At 45.3% G+C, this 17,346-nt stretch overlaps 1 protein-coding gene across 1 annotated transcript in view; it reads right to left on the reverse strand.

Annotated features, from left to right (window-relative positions):
- LOC125435284 (collagen alpha-1(VII) chain-like) overlaps nt 1-17,346 on the reverse strand; it is a 158,518-nt gene that overhangs the window by 100,934 nt on the left and 40,238 nt on the right. Inside the window, exons 12-20 of the mRNA XM_048501472.1 lie at nt 11,689-11,835; nt 10,012-10,131; nt 9,010-9,168; nt 8,433-8,561; nt 7,093-7,242; nt 6,096-6,263; nt 4,498-4,637; nt 2,475-2,598; nt 1,051-1,194 (exon numbers count right to left, since the gene is read on the reverse strand). Coding sequence (XP_048357429.1) covers nt 1,051-1,194; nt 2,475-2,598; nt 4,498-4,637; nt 6,096-6,263; nt 7,093-7,242; nt 8,433-8,561; nt 9,010-9,168; nt 10,012-10,131; nt 11,689-11,835 — 1,281 coding nt within the window. The remainder of the gene's footprint in view (nt 1-1,050; nt 1,195-2,474; nt 2,599-4,497; nt 4,638-6,095; nt 6,264-7,092; nt 7,243-8,432; nt 8,562-9,009; nt 9,169-10,011; nt 10,132-11,688; nt 11,836-17,346) is intronic.

Consider the following 17,346-nt stretch of genomic DNA (forward strand, 5'->3'; position numbering starts at 1 on the left):
TATTCTCTGAAGTCTGTGTCGATCTTGTTGGGTTGCAGAACCAAACCACACAGTTATAGAGGTGCAGATAACAGACTCAATGATTCCTCTGTAGAACTGTATCAGCAGCTCCTTGAAAAGATGTACAATCCACAACATTTGCTGTTCAAAAATTATTTTAGTTGCAAACGCTCCAGGATGAATGCTACAGCTTTTTTTTGCAGTGGGACCCATTTCTAATTTGCTGCATTTTGGGGGACCTCAACATGACATTGGTGACCCAGGCTAGCCTGAGCTCATCAGATATTGGAAGCTAAGCTGGGTCCATTCTGGCTAGTACTTGGATGAGAGATCACGGCCACTATGCAGAGGCAGCCAACAGAAAACCACTTCTGAAAGTCTCCTACCTTAGAAGAAGGAAATCTGCCTTTTATACCCTGGTTTTCTCAACTGAAAGGAGTGTAAAAGTGGCTGACAAAGCCCTTGGGCTTTGATCCTGGTGTTTTTAAATACTGGTAGCCAAGCTTTGTTAATTCTCAGAGTCTCTTCTTTCTTGTTGAAGGTGTTTGTGAATTTCAATGGCCTCCCTGTGCAGTCTGACATAGTAACCTTCGGAATTGTCCAGAATTTCAGTGTTTTCAAATAAAATGTTATGTCCAGTTTTGTTTAGCCCATGTTCTGCTACTGCAGATTTTTCAGGATGGTTAAGCTGACAGTGTCTTTTGTGCTCCTTAATACAAGTCAAAATGCTACGTTTTGTGGTTCCTTCTTCCTTTCCCCTCCCCACACCAGACTCCTTGTAAGATATGTGAGGCTGACAGAGTTTGGAGATTAGCTCAATGTCATCCAGCAGGTTTTATGTGGCGGAGTGTGGAATCAACCCTGGTTCTCCAGATTTCACTCCGCTGCTTTTAACCTCTGTGCCACACTGACTCTCTATTGGGTTGGCAAAAGTCAGCTGCATCTTGACCGTACTTCCCACCACCACCGACAGAGAATGAAAGAATCTCACATCAGTTAACGCTGAACTTGTTTGCACCAAAGTCAGATGCCTCAACCCTGCACACGTACCTATGAAGTGTGCTACTTGGGCTGGAGGCACCACGTCGTCCTGAGACCGCCCGTCTGTGAGCAGAACCAGGGTCCGAGGAACAGCAGGCCTCATTCCTTTGGAGACTTGAAATATCTCCTTCAGCACGTAGCTGATGCCGCGACCTGGAGAAAAAGGGGAAGGAACATGACGGGAAGGAATACTCCATTTCATTACTAAAACATACACCTCCACCCACATTTATATTTAGGTTAATATATCTTCCTTTGGGCTTAGAGCGGGGTCACTGGGGGAGTGGGGAGGGGGGTAGTTGTGAATTTCCTACAGTGTAGGAGGTTGGCCTACAGTGGAACCTCGGTTTTCGTTGGTCATCCGTCCAAAAAGAATCAATGAAAACCGAAACCAATGAAAACCGAGGCAAACTTTTCCATAGGAACCAATGTAAATCCAATTAATCCGTTCTAGGCACTCCAAAAAAACACACCAAAAACACATTTTTGGTGAATAAACATAGTGTTTAATGCTGAAAACAGTAACAAACAATAACACTAGGACCAGCTTCAGAGCCAGTGAACCAGTGTCGCACCAGAAAGCTGTCCAAAGAGGCCTGTTTCTGACGCTTCTTTCAGATTTGTCTGAAATGGGGAAAGACATTGTCATCAAACAAGTTGCAGAAACGGTGATTTTTCTCCACAAACCCCTGCACCTTACTGCAAATCGATGAAAACCGAGGCAAATCAATGAAAACTGAGACAAAATTTTCACTGAAAAAAACGATGAAAACCAAAACCGATGAAAACTGAAGGCAATGAAAACTGAGGTTCCACTGTAGATGACTATTGAGGTCCCTTGCAGCTCCATGTTTCTATTTTCTGTGGGGCAAGATTCTGAAGTCAACAATACTTTCAGCAATCAGCTTTCAAGGGAAGAGGTGAAAAAAGCTCTTAACCTCAAAAGCTTTTGCTCTCCCCCAAAATCTCAGCAAAGGGAACCTCTTTAACATTTGGAAACCACATAAACGAAGCCCAAAGAGATGACATGGGAGATGCATCAACCATTTCCTAATGCTTATTTTTTTAACTGGTGTATTCCCGAAGGAAAAACTAGCAGGAGAAGAGCTGCTTAGCCCTTTCTCTGCTGGCTTTGTCCCCATAAAATTGAACCTATTGAGTGGATACTTTCCCTCAGACAAGCCAGAAGATACAAGGCTTCTGTATATATTGTGAGCAAAATGGTTTGGGGAAAATCTAAGCAGACCATTTTCCCTGCCATTCCTCTTCTGAAACAATCTGGTATTGGATTCTCTGGTTAGTTTGACGTTATGTATAACATTTATGGCCCTTAAGATTTAATTGCCCAAAGAACATTAGTGCCATTAACAGATCGTAACTCCAAACAACTGAAGGATGAAATAGTTAAAGTGATGCCCTTAGTCAGTACCTACCAGTTTTGGTGTTCCCTCCCATGTAGTGCAGTTTTTTGACAGCTTTCAAAACACCATTCCGGTCCCTGTATTGGTTCAACAGGAATTCCGTTCGGGGCTCATCACTGTACTGAGCTACAGCAATCTGGCATAGGAAAAAGAAGAATAATTTGGATTTATATCCCCCTTTCTCTCCTGTAAAGAGACTCAAAGGGGCTTACAATCTCCTTTCCCTCCCCTCCCAACAACAAACACTCTGTGAGGTGGGTGGGGCTGAGAGAGCTCTGAAGAACTGGCGCTAGCCCAAGGTCACCCAGCTGGCGTGTGTTGGAGTACACAAACTAATCTGTTTCACCAGATAAGCCTCCACAGCTCAAGTGGCAGAGCGAGGAATCAAACCCGGTTCTCCAGATTAGAGTGCACCTGCTCTTAACCACTATACCACTGCTGCTCTTTTGAACTCAGAAATTCTGAGTTCAACATGATAGGAAGCGGAAGGAAACCCTTTCCCCCAACAACCATTCCCAGTTCTCCAGAAGTCTTTCGTGGAAGAAGTCTTTCCCAGAAATGTACAGACAGTTCATATATAAGTGTGGTCCAGTGGCTAAAAGTGTTGAATTAGTATCTGGGAAACCCAGGTTCCAATCTCTGTTCTGCCATGGAAGCTCACTGGGTAATCCTGGTCAAGTCACACTCTCTTAGCCTAACCTACATCACAAGGTTGTTGTAAGTTGAAAAAGCAGAAGTGCAGTCACATCACGGTAACATCTGTTTCTCTCAGTGGCACACAACCATGCCACACTGTGGCTCAGAGAGAAGCACATCTTACCATGACATACCTCTGAAGATGCCAGCAATAGATGCAAGCAAAACACTGGGAGAACAAACTACCAGGGCCACACCCCCTGGAAATCCCACATCAACCAGTTGATTCTTGTTGTGAAAGCCCTTGAGAAGATATGACCCATTCACCCAATGACAAAAGAAAACACAGATTTGATCCCAGTTCTAATATGTTGAACATATTGACTTCTTTCAAATCAAGAAATCAACATAATGGGTCTCCTCTAAATAGTTACAGGTAAACATTCTTGCTACTAGATCCTCCATGTAGTAAAATCATTAGTTTGCAATGCCCCAAAATACTTGGCTTCTGACTTCCCTTTGGAATGCTCCAACCACAGATTTTGCTGCTAAGGACCTCATACTCATGAGGCTCCCTTTAAATACCCCCCCCCCCACACCAAAAAAAATCCACACCAAATTTAGGCAAACAAAACTTTCAATGTTATTTAAAGGGAGTCCATCAGATTCGGGCATTCAAATGGATTCAGATTCGGCTCGTTTTCGAGCAGCTTGAATTCGGCCCAAATACTAACCAAATCAGCCGAATTCCACCCGATTCGGCTGTTTTGGTGATTTGGCCATGCCTAGTTATTAGTAGGAAAATTTCTGGAGATTTGGGGGTTGAGTATGGCAGGGATGTAGAGTTTGAGGAATGGCAGGAACTCAGCAGGCATTGAACATCAGAGCTCAGCTTCTGAAGCTGCTATTTTATCTTGGGAAACTGACGAAAGGAACCTCCATGTTCAGAGGCAGTCAACTTCTGAATCCCAGTGCCATCAAGGGAAGGCCTCAGCTTCTATGTCCTATTGCTGGACCTTCAGAAGAAGTGATTGGCTACTGTACAAAGAAGGGATGCTGGGCTAGATGGACTGTGGCTTTGCTCCAGCACGGGGTTTTTTCTTATGTTCTTATTCCTGTTGTCTGAAAAGCAGGTATAATTCCAGAAGAAATCCAGACCCCACCTGGATGTTGACAACCCTAGCTGCGCAAGGGAACTTTTCTCACAAAACCACTTTATGCAAAAAAGATTCAGGTGACAGATTTTCCCATCAAAAAAGGGTGCACGAATATGCCTTTTCTGTGACCTGAAGATTGAGAGAGAGGTGGAAGGGTTGCCTTTGATCTCAGGGCAAGGAAATAATCCTGGAAGAACCCCCACAAATACAAACTGTGCAAACATGCAACTTTTCCTCTTTACCTGTGTGCCTTCGGGTCCGATTTTGGGAAAATAAGACACGATATGGAAGAGGAAGTCTTTCAGTTTCGCAAAATTGCCTTGGCCAATGCTCGACGATTCGTCCACCAGAAAGACAATGTCTGCTCTGAATTTGCTGCAAACTGGGAAAGGCAGAAGAAGCCTGGGCTTCAATAACAGGGATGCAGTTCAATTTCTCATGCCCATTGGGCCCATTCAAAAAATCCCCATTTCAATTTTGCATTTCCTTTGTGTCAATAAAACCTGCAAGAGGGGTGCTGTGTGGTTTCCGGGCTGTATGACCGTGTTCTAGCAGCATTCTCTCCTGACGTTTTGCCTGCATCTGTGGCTGGCATCTTCAGAGGATTTGAGAATACAGCCCGGCATCTTCAGAGGATCTGAGAATACAGCCCGGAAACCACACAGCACCCCAGTGATTCCGGCCGTGAAAGCCTTCAACAATACATAAAACCTGCAAGAGTTTTGCGCCACAGTTGTTAAAGCCAATTTTCCCCCTCTTAAAATAATTCAGTTTTACTTTGTGCATTGCTTGTGGCCTTTTCCCTCAGTTTTTTTCTCCTCTCAAAGTTCCTGATTTTTGGCTCTACATATATTTCTACGTAGGTTCTATAAGTTGTACATATATTTTACTCCCTCTGGTGGTTGATTTGATACTCTTGATAAAACTGGGTGTGATATCAAATCATACAGAACTTTTTAAAAACACTGATGAAACAGGAGCTTGGAATGGGGGGGAAGAAGAAGAAGAAGAAGAAGAGTTTGGATTTATATCCCCCCTTTCTCTCCTGTAGGAGACTCAAAGGGGCTTACAATCTCCTTGCCCTTCCCCCCTCACAACAAACACCCTGTGAGGTAGGTGGGGCTGAGAGAGCTCTGAGAAGCTGTGACTAGCCCAAGGTCACCCAGCTGGTGTGTGAGTGAGTGTACAGGCTAATCTGAATTCCCCAGATAAGCCTCCACAGCTCAGGCGGCAGAGCGGAGAATCAAACCCGGTTCCTCCAGATTAGATATATGAGCTCTTAACCTCCCACGCCACTGCTGCTCCCTGCCCTCTCTTCTTTTATCCTGTTAAATGTTGGATACCTGTTTTTGAAAGAAAGGGGGAAATTGGTTAGTGATTCATCAGTTCCAGGCCAATTAGTCCTGTGCTTTCCATGCAAAGAGCAGTTTTCCCCCAAACTTTATCCAAGGGGAGGAATTATTTACTTAATAATAAATAAACTAAAATGCCCCACATAAACTTCTGCAGCACCACTGAAATTATATACTTTAGCACATTCTTTGAGAACCCTTGGGGTTTTGACTCCAGAGCGACAGAATTTATTTCCCTAAAAAATCCTCTTCATCTTGAGTTAACAAATCTTTCCAAATCACTGGAAGCATCCGATGTCATAGTTCTGATTCGCCTTCGCAAACATTTCAAGTGTTTGTACTCGTTCTGTTTTAGTAATGAGTTTTGAAAAATAACGCAATCATTGAATTGTGTTAGTATTATTGGGGGCTACTGAATTGTCTGCCAGAAACCATTTTGCTAAAATTAAATAATAGAAGTGCAGAATCTTGTGCATTAGCACCCTTACTTGGGCCAGAAATAGTAGCAGAGGGCGCCAAGTTCTTAGTGAGGTGTGAGAAAGTGACCCTTGATGCATGAGAGACGGCTGTTGGGAGAGTAAATGGACTTGAACTCATCGAGAAGGGTGTTGCTGTCACGGGCGTTACAGACAGAAGAGGAAATGACAGGTTCTCCCCTACGAGAAACACAAGGGAAAATTAGTAGGGGGCAATAATTAGTAGTTTGCGGAATAAAAAGTGCTTATAAAGCATCTTACAGACCAAGAAGGTATCGAGGGAATAAGTTTTCGAGAGTTATCTGAGAAAGGTTTGCCTCTCAAAAGTTAGGTAACGTATCACCCTGTTGCTTCCCAACTCCCTCTCTATCCTCCCACCTATTTTCCAACCTTTTTAGATACTAGGAACTTGTGTGTATGTGCTCGTATGCCTTGCTGTATGTATGTATTTTAAACCAAATTTATATAAATATTTTGAAACTCAATTTGGACTCTTGCATTACTATGCGGAACGCTCCTTGCCAATCCCTTCCCTGTATAGATAGTCTAAAAAAATCCCCTCCTAACCGCCTCTCACACTGCCAAGAGTGCCCATTCCCCTTCACTATTTTAAACCATATGTGTGCTGTTACACTCTTCACAGCTGGTGGAGATTCCCTCTTAATAAATTTATAATCCCTGTTAGACTAGGTAACAGATTTGGTGGAGAATTAAGCTTTGATCTCCTGGAAATCTTGTTGTTCATTAAAGTACTACTGGGCTCAATTCTTGCTCAGGAAAAGAATGGGCACCCCTCGAAGAACATTGGTGCCATTAGCAGATGTGAAAAAACTACTGACCATACTGACCCCCCCCTTCACATGACAGAAGGCGTGACCAGCCCATAGCTGACTGTTAGAGCCTCAGGGAACAGCAGAAGAATTTTCTGCCACTGCTCCACTTGGCCACACATCAAACCTTACAGCATCATGCAAGGAAGGGGCAGAGAAGGTGTCATAACAGCACTTACCAGTCCGATGAGTGAGAGTTATTCCTGACCCCTCTGAGCCTCCAAACACCGCTCGAATGCTGACGGCGTAATGCGTGTCTGGCAGCAAATTTTCCAAGCGATAAGCAAGAACCCGGCTGTCTAGGAGATGGCTTTTTACAGGGCCCCTTTCTGAAATGGAAAAATATGACCGCCCAACACTTTGCAAAACAGCTTGCTTGCACAGTTAGTGTTGATAGCACTTGGCTGAGCAGGCTCTGTTTTTATTTTTAAAAATGGGAGTCTTGCCTCAAAGAGTTTATAAACTGCTCCTACATGTTACACGTTATGGTGGTTACAGCATTGGGCTTGAGAGAACCCAGTTTGGATTCTCTCTCCACTAAGGAAGTTTGCAGGGTGACCTTGGGCTGGTCATCTCACAAGATGCTTGTTATAGGGAGAAGGAAATGGGATTGGCCATCACCCCCTCCTGTGGCAGCATATTCCAAACACCAAGCACACATTGCGTGAAGAAACGTTTCTTTTTATTAGTCCTAATTCCCCCACAGCATTTTCAATGTATCTCCCCTGGTTTTAGTATTGTGAGAAAGAGAGAAACATTTCTCTCTGTTGACCTTTTCTACCCCATGCATCATTTTATAGATTTCAATCATCTCCCCCCTCAGTCGTCTCCTCTCCAAACTAAATTTCCAAATGTTGCAGCCTCTCCTCAAGTTTACAAGACGATTTTGCTATTTGGCACAGTACAATTTAGCTGCAAAGTGTGTTGAAAGTGGATTGAAAGTGTATTATTCTGCAAGTGCAAAAATGACCGTAGAATCTTGTAAAAATGATATTTAAAGGAGACGTCAGCATCCTAATTTTTGCTTTTGAAGATTATAGAAAAGAATCAAGAGACAAGGGTCGTTTCCCCACTTACCTCGACCACCCTTTGCTGCGCGCTACTCTCAGCGCGCGTCATTTCTGGCGCGTTCCCGGGCTTCCCCATGACCCCGCAGCACGGGTCATCAAAAGGCGCCGTTTTGAGGAGCGCCAGGAATGACGCGCTCTAAGGGGGCGTGAGAGCGGCAGCTTTGGGGCGGCTGCGTTGTCGCCGCCCCTGTAGTGGGGAGTGCCGTGGGACCCCGCGCTACTTGGGGAGAGTAGCGCGCAGCAGACGGTAAGTGGGGAAACGACCAAGGTCTCATAGAAAATCAAGCTTTATTTCTGTATATATACAGTACTTTGTTACTGAGAACCTTATTGGTGCAGAATCTATGTTTTCACTACTATTAGTGCGCCTACCCCCCATTTTAGCATGAAGTTGGGGTTGGCAAACCAAATTTTATCTGGCCGACTGGCAGGAACTCAACTCTGCCTACCTTGCCCTTCTCCTGCTGGTTTCCAAATGATCTTGTATTTGGTGGCTGCGGGAACGGCGCTCCAAGAGAGAAAGAGGGACGTGCTGGTGGGAGACGTTACCTTGAAATTGGACACGTAGCCCAAAGGAGCTGGAAAGGAAAAGCAGCTGTGAATCTCTGGCAAGAACAGGCCTGGCAGAAGGCATGCTGTTGTTGTTAGCAAAATACACCCATCATGGCCAGTCGTTTCCAGACCCCTATAGTAATGCTGGAAGGACTTGACTTACAGCCACCTAGAAGGGTTATGAGCCCAGGTGGGGATGTCAGTCACCTTCCAGACAGCTGATGGCTGGGAGATAGCCATGGCATTGTGGGATATTGATGCCACTTATTGGACTACCCCAAGAAGTGGTTGGGCCAGAGAACTAGCCCTCAACAAGCAGATTCCAACTGAAGATCTCCTAGACCTGAGACTTCAGAGTCCTTTTCTAACAAAAGTTTGCAGCAGGCATGTATGTACCAGTAAAATATCTATATTTAAAATAGTCTATGTTAAGTTCTTGTATCTAGGAAGGGGGGTGGTTTGCAGCTCACTTACATGTCCTTGCTGTTATGGTGATCCCTGGACCTTCCACTGAGCCAAAAAGCACATACAGAGAAATCATATATTCGGTGTTATGAGCCAAGTTGCGCAAATGGTAAGCTGTGGTGGAACTGTTGAGTGTGAGCTGCCGGGGCCGGTCTCTACCAAAAAACTCTTAAGACACAAAAAAGATTGGGCTGAAGTGGAACATTCTGAAGACACTGCTGTGTGTACACATGTCTTATTGCTGTACAGAAGGAAAGAAATGCTCCTGTTGAATCATGGCTACCTGGGGCACTCCCAACCTCTTTCAGGAAAAATAAGACTACCGCAATGTCCTCTCCATAGGGCAGCCCTTGATGAGTATCCAGAAGCTGCAGCTGGAATAGAATGCAGCAGCCAGAATGCTAAATGGAGGACGTCATAGAGACTATATCCTTCCAATCTTGTTCAATCTTCATTGGCTCCCAATCAGCTTCTGGGCTCAATTCAAGGTGCTAGTATTGGCCTTTAATGCCCCACATGTCATGGAACTAACATACCTTAAGGGCTCCCTACTCCCAAATGCGGGAGGTAAGCATTCCATGCATAGTAAGTCATAACATATTGGTGTCGGGAGGGGTGGGGTGGGGTGAGCCATCTGGAGGGGTTCGGTTTTCTGTCATGTTAATGGGTCTCACTCCACTTTTGGTTTCCCACTGTCTTTGTGCTTTGTACCATGTAGTGAATTAGAATGCACCCAGGTGCCAGGTTGTTCTCATATCTCTTCACATGGTCTTGAGATCTAACAGTCCCTGCATTCCTGCTCTGTATAGCTTTGATATCTCCGAGGAAAGGGAAGAAGGGGGGCTTATTGATGGGCATAAAGGGGTGCTGGGGAAAGCTAGTTCTTAGAATGCTGTTCTATAGCATGCTGTCATCTGTCAATAAAGACTTTTGATTGAAATCACTAAGTCCGATATTGATAACAGATCCAGGGCTTGACACCTGAATGGTCGGCTACGAGGATTCTATTACCTGGAGTTGGACCCCACGTTATTCGATAGCCAGTGGCCCCAGGTACCGAATTCCACAAAACCATGACAGAATTGACAGTGATATCTGTCGCTTTCAACATTTGCACGGTGCTTGAAGACACTGTGGTGGACAGAGACATAGGAAGCAGGCCAAAGTCAGGCTGTGGTCTTAACATACTAGACAGTTGGGAAATATCTGGGTGGAGCATGGGGAGACCTGGGTTTGAGGAGGGGAGGAACATCAGCAGGGTGCAATGCCATAGAATCCACCCTCCAGAGCTGCCATTTTCTCCAGGGAACCTGATCTATATTGCCTAGAGATTAGTTGTTAGTCTTTGCCCTGAAAACTTTACAGGGTCATCATAAGTTGGCTGCAACTTGACAGCACTTTCCACTGCTCATAGCCAGTGTCAAAGGGAGGGGGAACTGCCCACGTGCCCCTCCCGCCTCCAACACGCCCCGCATCGAACCGCCCCGAACATCCCTGACACAGCCCCGACACACACTCCACCCTTGCTCCCCCCACGTGAATGCAATGGCGGCGCCTGGGGTGAGCCGCTCTAGATGTTCCCATTGTAGCTACGCCACTGCTCATAGCTAATGACAGCTGTATCTTCCAGAACTGCATGTGTAACCCCCCTGTTCAGAATGGGATGACCCAGAAAGGGGTGGAGACTGAAAGCAGCAGGAGGCTGCAGAGCTCATGAAGTTGGAGGAAGCCAGACTACTAGGCTGGGACCTTGAGTTATTTTCTTTTATAAACTCTTAACACCTTGTTTAAGAGTTGTTGGGAATGCAATGTTGTTGGGAACTAGTGGGAAGGGAGTTGTTTATTTTGCTATATTGAAAATGTTAGAATTTATTGTTTCAGGGTTTTTGTGTAAATGGTGAGAGTTCTTTTGGGGACTTTCATCATCTTGAATCCTTTTGGAGACCTTCATCTTGAATCCAGTACACCAAGCTTCTAGAGTTTCAGGAGCCACCCACTTGCAGGAAGAAATGGACTTGGCATTACAAGACTGTAACTAGAAGGACCTGAAACGAAACTTGAACAGGACCTTGAAGTGTGATGTTAAATGTTAATGTTTGATGTTATATGTTAAGAAAAGTAAACAATTTTTGGGTGCTGTGTGGTTTCCGAGCTGTATGGCCGTGTTCTAGCAGCATTCTCTCCTGACGTTTCGCCTGCATCTGTGGCTGGCATCTTCAGAGGATCTGAATGCCAGCCACAGATGCAGGCGAAACATCAGGAGAGAATGCTGCTAGAACACGGCCATACAGCCCGGAAACCACACAGCACCCCAGTGATTCTGGCTGTGAAAGCCTTCGGCAATACAGTAAACTATTTTGTTCCAAATTCCTTCCAAATTCTTCTCACAGAACCCATAAGCTGAGGTTACACATGCTCCATATAGTCTACCTTGATTTGGAGGGCCTGGCCTTGCCCAATCTCATCATATCTTGGAAGCTAAGAAGGGTTAGTTCTTGGATGGGAGATGCGAAGGAAGGCATTCCATTGCATTGCTTCGCAGAGGCAGGCAACAGCAAACTACTTCTGTCTGTCCCTTGAAAACCCGACAGGGTCACTGTAAGTCAGTTGGCTGTTTAATGGCGCTTTCCACCACCCAAATGTGCCCGCATATTTAGAGGAAACATTATACCTTGGGAGGTTACTTACAGGTCGTAGCCTTTCGCGTTACTACTGGCCCCTCAATGGCTCCAAAAACAGGATTCACAGTGACGGTGTATTCAGTGCCAGGTTGCAACCCTTGGATCATGTAATCAGTGTATGTGTCACCCAAATTCACATTCTGAATGCTGCCTTCTGCTGGGATGGGATGAAGAACAATGGAGTCAAGAGACAGCAGCCCTCCAGTTTACAAGGTCCAGCGGTCTGGAACAAGGATTTCTAGCAGTAGAAACTGAAGGACACATTTGATGCATTATAGAGAAAAAATTACCCATGTGCTCCTTGATGGACATCAGCGCCACCACCAAAGATGGCCAGAGGTGGTATTGCAGGCATGCTAGTTCCACAGGCATCAGGTGACACAAAGAACCAAAAGACTCTACTTGGCTTCTGACCCTACCATTGTTCTTCAGTCTAACTGTGCAGGTTATTCAACTGAACCTGAAAATTAGGTGGAAGACACCAGAAATGTTTTGAAAAGTTTTCACTACCCCTGTATGGAAAAGTGAAATATTCGTAATGTTTGCCAATCCATTGTTGTTTTGGTTCTACCATGTAACAAAAAGAAAATTCCAAGAAAGGAAAGTAGGTTTGAGCACCGATAGAAACTATGGCCCCTTCCGCACACGCAGAATAATGCATTTTCAAACCACTTTCACAACTGTTTGCAAGTGGATTTTGCTATTCCGCACAGCTTCAAAGAGCATTGAAAGCAGCTTGAAAGTGCATTATTCTGCATGTGCGGAAGGAGCCTATCAGTAAATTTCAGGTTTGGGTGTTTTTAACTTGGTAAAGCTGAATAGAGTTGATATCTATCGGCTGTATTCGGCTCTTACAGAAAATATTCGGGGTAAATAGCCATTGAACCCAAAATTAAAGAGAACTGCCCCCTCCATTGCTTCCATAGGGGTTGAGAAACAACAGGGGGAGACAGAACTGCATGCTGGATCTTACCCACGTTCCTCTGCCTCTCCTGTATTAAAGCCCCAAGGGGTTGGACATCAGAGGCAGGGGACTCTGGCATGTGGGGTTCATGAGTCCCACATGAAGGATCACGTCTGCTCTTCTGCCCCCTCTGCTATTCAAGTCTGAAGGGCAGCCCCGCGTGCAAGATCGTTCTCTGTTTCTGCTAGCCAAGTCCTGAAGGGTTTCTACTATCCATGCCCCGAACCCAGAATTTACCGATAGTTTCTATCGATGCTCAAGCCTAGTTTCCTTTCTTGGAATTTTCTTTTCATTCTATGGCAGAACCAACAACAATGAATTGAATGTGTCTTTCTTGGCAAACATTACAAATATTTCACTTTTCCAAACACAGGCTGTTTCCGCACAGCGGCAGAAATGCAGCTCCACCAGCATGAGTTGTGCCAGTGGAGGCTTGGAGGCCGTTCACACGCTATCATGCAAGCGGCCCCGACTTGCTCCCCAGCCGGAGAGGCGGTTCTGCACCCTCCACTCACCTTCCTGTCCAGCGCTGCTCTGGAGGCTGGAGGGACACGCCCACACTGCCCTCCGACCTCCAGGAGTCAGAGGGCAGCGTGGGCGTGTCCCTCCAGCCCTTCAGAGCAGCCCTGGACGGGAAGGTGAGTGGAGGGAATGGGAAAAGTGGCGTCTTCCCGCTGGTGCTGTTCGCACCGCGCCAGCAAGAAGATGACACTTTTAAAAAACCTCGCTCGTTGAGCAAGGTTTGAAAGCGGCACCTTCACGCCACTCGGGGGCAGCCATGTGATGCAGCAGAGCCTCCTGTGTGAACAGCACCCTAGGGACGGCGTTTTTTCTGTCCCTAGGACGCTGTTATTTGGCCGTGCGAAAACGGCCACAGGTAGTGAAAACATTTCAAAACATTTCTGGTATGATTCCCAGGAGTCAAAGCTGCAAATCTGATGAAGGGAGTTTTGTCTCTCTAAAACTCGTACCCCCAAAATCTCGTTGGTTTCTATACTGCTACCAGGCTTCGATAACATCCTAAGCATTTTGCTCAGGAGGAAAAAATAAATCAATTTTCTAATTAAGTCTAATGAGTTCACTTCATGAGCTAGTTCGATTCATTGGAGTGGAAGTAGCCAGTTGGAATATTTTCCTCATTCAATCAACTTGTAGAGTTTATCTAAACTAGAACGTTATATTGGTTTTATGCCGCTTAAACTATTGTGGCCTCCTCTAAATAATCCTGGGAATTGTAGTTTGTTGAGAAGATGAGGATTCCTGTGAAAAGGTTCTTCATTCCCAACTACAATTCCCAGGAAGCCTTGAGGAAAAGGAAAACCAGCTCTGGATCCCTTTGATACAGATCTAGACTTTTCTTTGGATGTCCAAGGGGTGTCCAGAGTCAAATTGCCTGTTTACTGCCAGTTGCTTCCTCACCTAGAAAGTAATGAATAGGTCATGGCTCAATGGTAGAGCATCCACTGGCATGCAAAAGGTCACAGGTTTGATCCTCGGCATGGGGCAGTGTCCTAGACAAAATCTCAAGACCTCAAAATACCAGAAGCAAGGGAGCATAAGACACCTAGAACTTTTAGCCTTGAGATGAGGGGGAAATGCTTACTTTCCTGTGCAACTATACCCTGGATCAAAGCACATAGCTCAGTGGTTCTCAACCTTCCTAATGCCGCAACCCTTTAATACAGTTCCTCGTGTTGTGGTTGTTGGAAGAAAAGGACTTTACGCTGTTTCCTGCCTCTTCCTACAGAGGGGTTTTACCAGCGAGCTAGTGGCTAGATAGGGACTTAGGAATTTGTCACCTTTACTCTATCATGCTGACTCTATCCCTTTGATGTAGACTGATACTCTTAGGGACTTCCTCCCTTGCTTCCGCCTTCTTCTCAGAACTTCTCCATCTTACCTTCACCATGCCTAGGGAGAGGATGTGTCTCCTACGCATCTACCTCCCTCCAGATAGATTAGATTAGATAGTGAACCTATCTCTCCACCTTTCTATCCAGAATGGAGTTCACTAATAAATACTCTTTTCATTAGATTAGAAACTACAAACGACTCTGACTTTCTTTTGTGTCTGAAGCTCTCTCTAGCAACCTCAGTCACGCGTGTGTGCCCAGGTAAGCTTCCCTGTGTTCAGCCTCTGTGCCGCTCTGCTACTTTTGCAAGGGAAACACACGCACCAGGTGTGGTTCTCCCAACAGTGGTGACCCCCAACCATAAAATTATTTGTCTCTCAGCTCCTAAAACCATCAGAAATATGTGTTTTCCGATGGTCTTAGGCGACCCCTGTGAAAGGGTCGTTCACCCCCCAAAGGGGTCGCGACCCACAGGTTGAGAACCACGGACATAGCTGATTAAAGGTCTATATGGGAACAGCTCAACAATTTATTATTTATTTTATTTTATTACAATTTATATCCTGCCCTTTCCTAACCACTGTCAGGCTTGGGGGCAGCTAATAATTAAGGGAGGCCAACTCCCTTAATATAGAAGAAGAGGAAGCGTTTGGATGTATACCCTGCTTATCTCTTCTGTAAAGAGACTCAAATAGGCTTACACACTGCTTTCCCTTCCTTACCCCACAACAGACTAGCCACGTGGGAAGAACATAATTTGGATCTAAAGAGAACTTTAATTAGGAAATCAGCTCGATGAAACACAACTACACTCTAAGATATGGTAATTTGGTTTCTGCAGTACAACATAAGAACATAAGAATGAGCCTGCTGGATCAGACCAGAGTCCATCTAGTCCAGCACCAGGTGCCTTTGTGAGCTCATGCAGGATGTGAAAGCAATGGCCTTCTGCTGCTGCTGCTGCTCCTGAGCACCTGGTCTGCTAAAGCATTTGCAATCTGAGATCAAGGAGGATCAAGATTGGTAGCCATAGATCGACTTCTCCTCCATAAATCTGTCCAAGCCCCTTTTAAAGCTATCCAGGTTAGTGGCCATCACCACCTCCTGTGGCAGCCTATTCCAAACACCAATCACACATTGCGTGAAGAAGTGTTTCCTTTTATTAGTCCTAATTCTTCCCCCCAGCATTTTCAATGAATGCCCCCTGGTTCTAGTATTGTGAGAAAGAGAGAAAAATTTCTCTCTGTCAACATTTCCTACCCCATGCATAATTTTATAGACTTCAATCATATCCCCCCTCAGACGTCTCCTCTCCAAACAATGGCCTACTATCTCCATTTTTCTCTACTTCTAGTGTGCATCTTGTTAGGACAGTAAAGTTACTCATTGGTTGAATGCTGTGTTTGAATGCTGCTGCATTCAATGCTGCTGCATTCAAAAATGAAACTGGTGTATACAGCATATGGAAATGATGCCAATTAGCTCTGGATCCTGTGGATGAGATGCATCTATGTAGGGGGCACTCTGGTATACTGGGCCCCATACACAGGGACTAATGTGGCCCTAAAGGAACACTGTTAACAGGGACCGTGCCACAGTGACCATATTCTTCCTGTATGTCAAAACTAAACTGTTTCCTGGTCACATTCCAAATGCCAATTCGTATAGATACAGTAAAATCCTATGCATTATTTTAAATGAACTTAGACTGGAACAATCTTGCACAGGGACATTTAATAGCCTAGAGTGACTCATGTCTTCTTTTTAATAGCTTGTTTTGTCTTTATAGTGATAATTTATTATGATTTTATGGCAGTGTTTTTACCACTAAGCCGCCTTAAGCAGGATTCTGGAGAGGCATCATAAAAATGTCCCTGGATAAATCAACCAATAAATGATATGAATGATCATCTCTGCCATTATGAGCCATTTGCTAAGATCTTCAGGGATTCTGCCAACCAAAGTGAGGCAGATGGTGTCCAGAACCATTACCTGGCCCCCAGGTCTCCAAAATATCAGTTTGTGAGATGTCCACCTGACTGCCACCTTCCCTTTTGGCCTTCAGGCACCAGACAAAGACCTTGTTTGGGCGATTTCGCACTTGAGAATTGACATAGGGTCGACTCATCAGGCTGAAAGAGTTGATCTATGTCCGTGGTGGCGAACCTTTGGCACTCCAGATGTTTTATGGACTACAATTCCCATCAGGCCCTTCCAGCATGGCCAATTGGCCATGCTGGCAGGGGCTGATGGGAATTGTAGTCCGTAGCATCTGGAGTGCCAAAGGTTCGCCACCACTGATCTATGTCAATCCCCTCGTAACTTCCCACAGCAGCCGAGGTTGTCCTGCCGGAGCCGAGTTCAGAGGGCGGGATCACCTCGGCGCGTCATTCACTTGTCGTGCCTGATTGGCTGTTACGTTCGGGTGGGAATGCGAACATGCATCCCTTTTTTCCCAATTTTTTTTACGTTACAGCTACGTAGCGTTGACGTCGCAACGCAATGTGCGTAAGAAGGCGCAATTTGTGTAGATTCTTACGCTCGTAGCTTTCATTTCCATTTCGCGCTGGAAACGCATCTTTTGATCCTCTTGTCAGAACTGTCTGTTATGGATCCTGAGCTGTCACAACAGCTAGTCATGACTCAACTGTGCTCAGCTGTCAGCAGTCAGATCAAAATGGCAACTTTCCCTCCAAAATGACAAACGTTTATAACATGCCACCTGAAAGGAGGGCGGGATGAGGTGCGATTGATTGGGCGAAACGGTGCTGTGAAGGAAAAATGTTGCCGTTTCGTTGCTATGAGCGGTGTGCAATCTACCTTTCGTTACTGCACATGGTCGTCAGTG

This window comes from Sphaerodactylus townsendi, linkage group LG06 (genome assembly GCF_021028975.2).
Source record: "Sphaerodactylus townsendi isolate TG3544 linkage group LG06, MPM_Stown_v2.3, whole genome shotgun sequence".
Classification (NCBI taxonomy): Eukaryota; Metazoa; Chordata; class Lepidosauria; order Squamata; family Sphaerodactylidae; genus Sphaerodactylus; species Sphaerodactylus townsendi.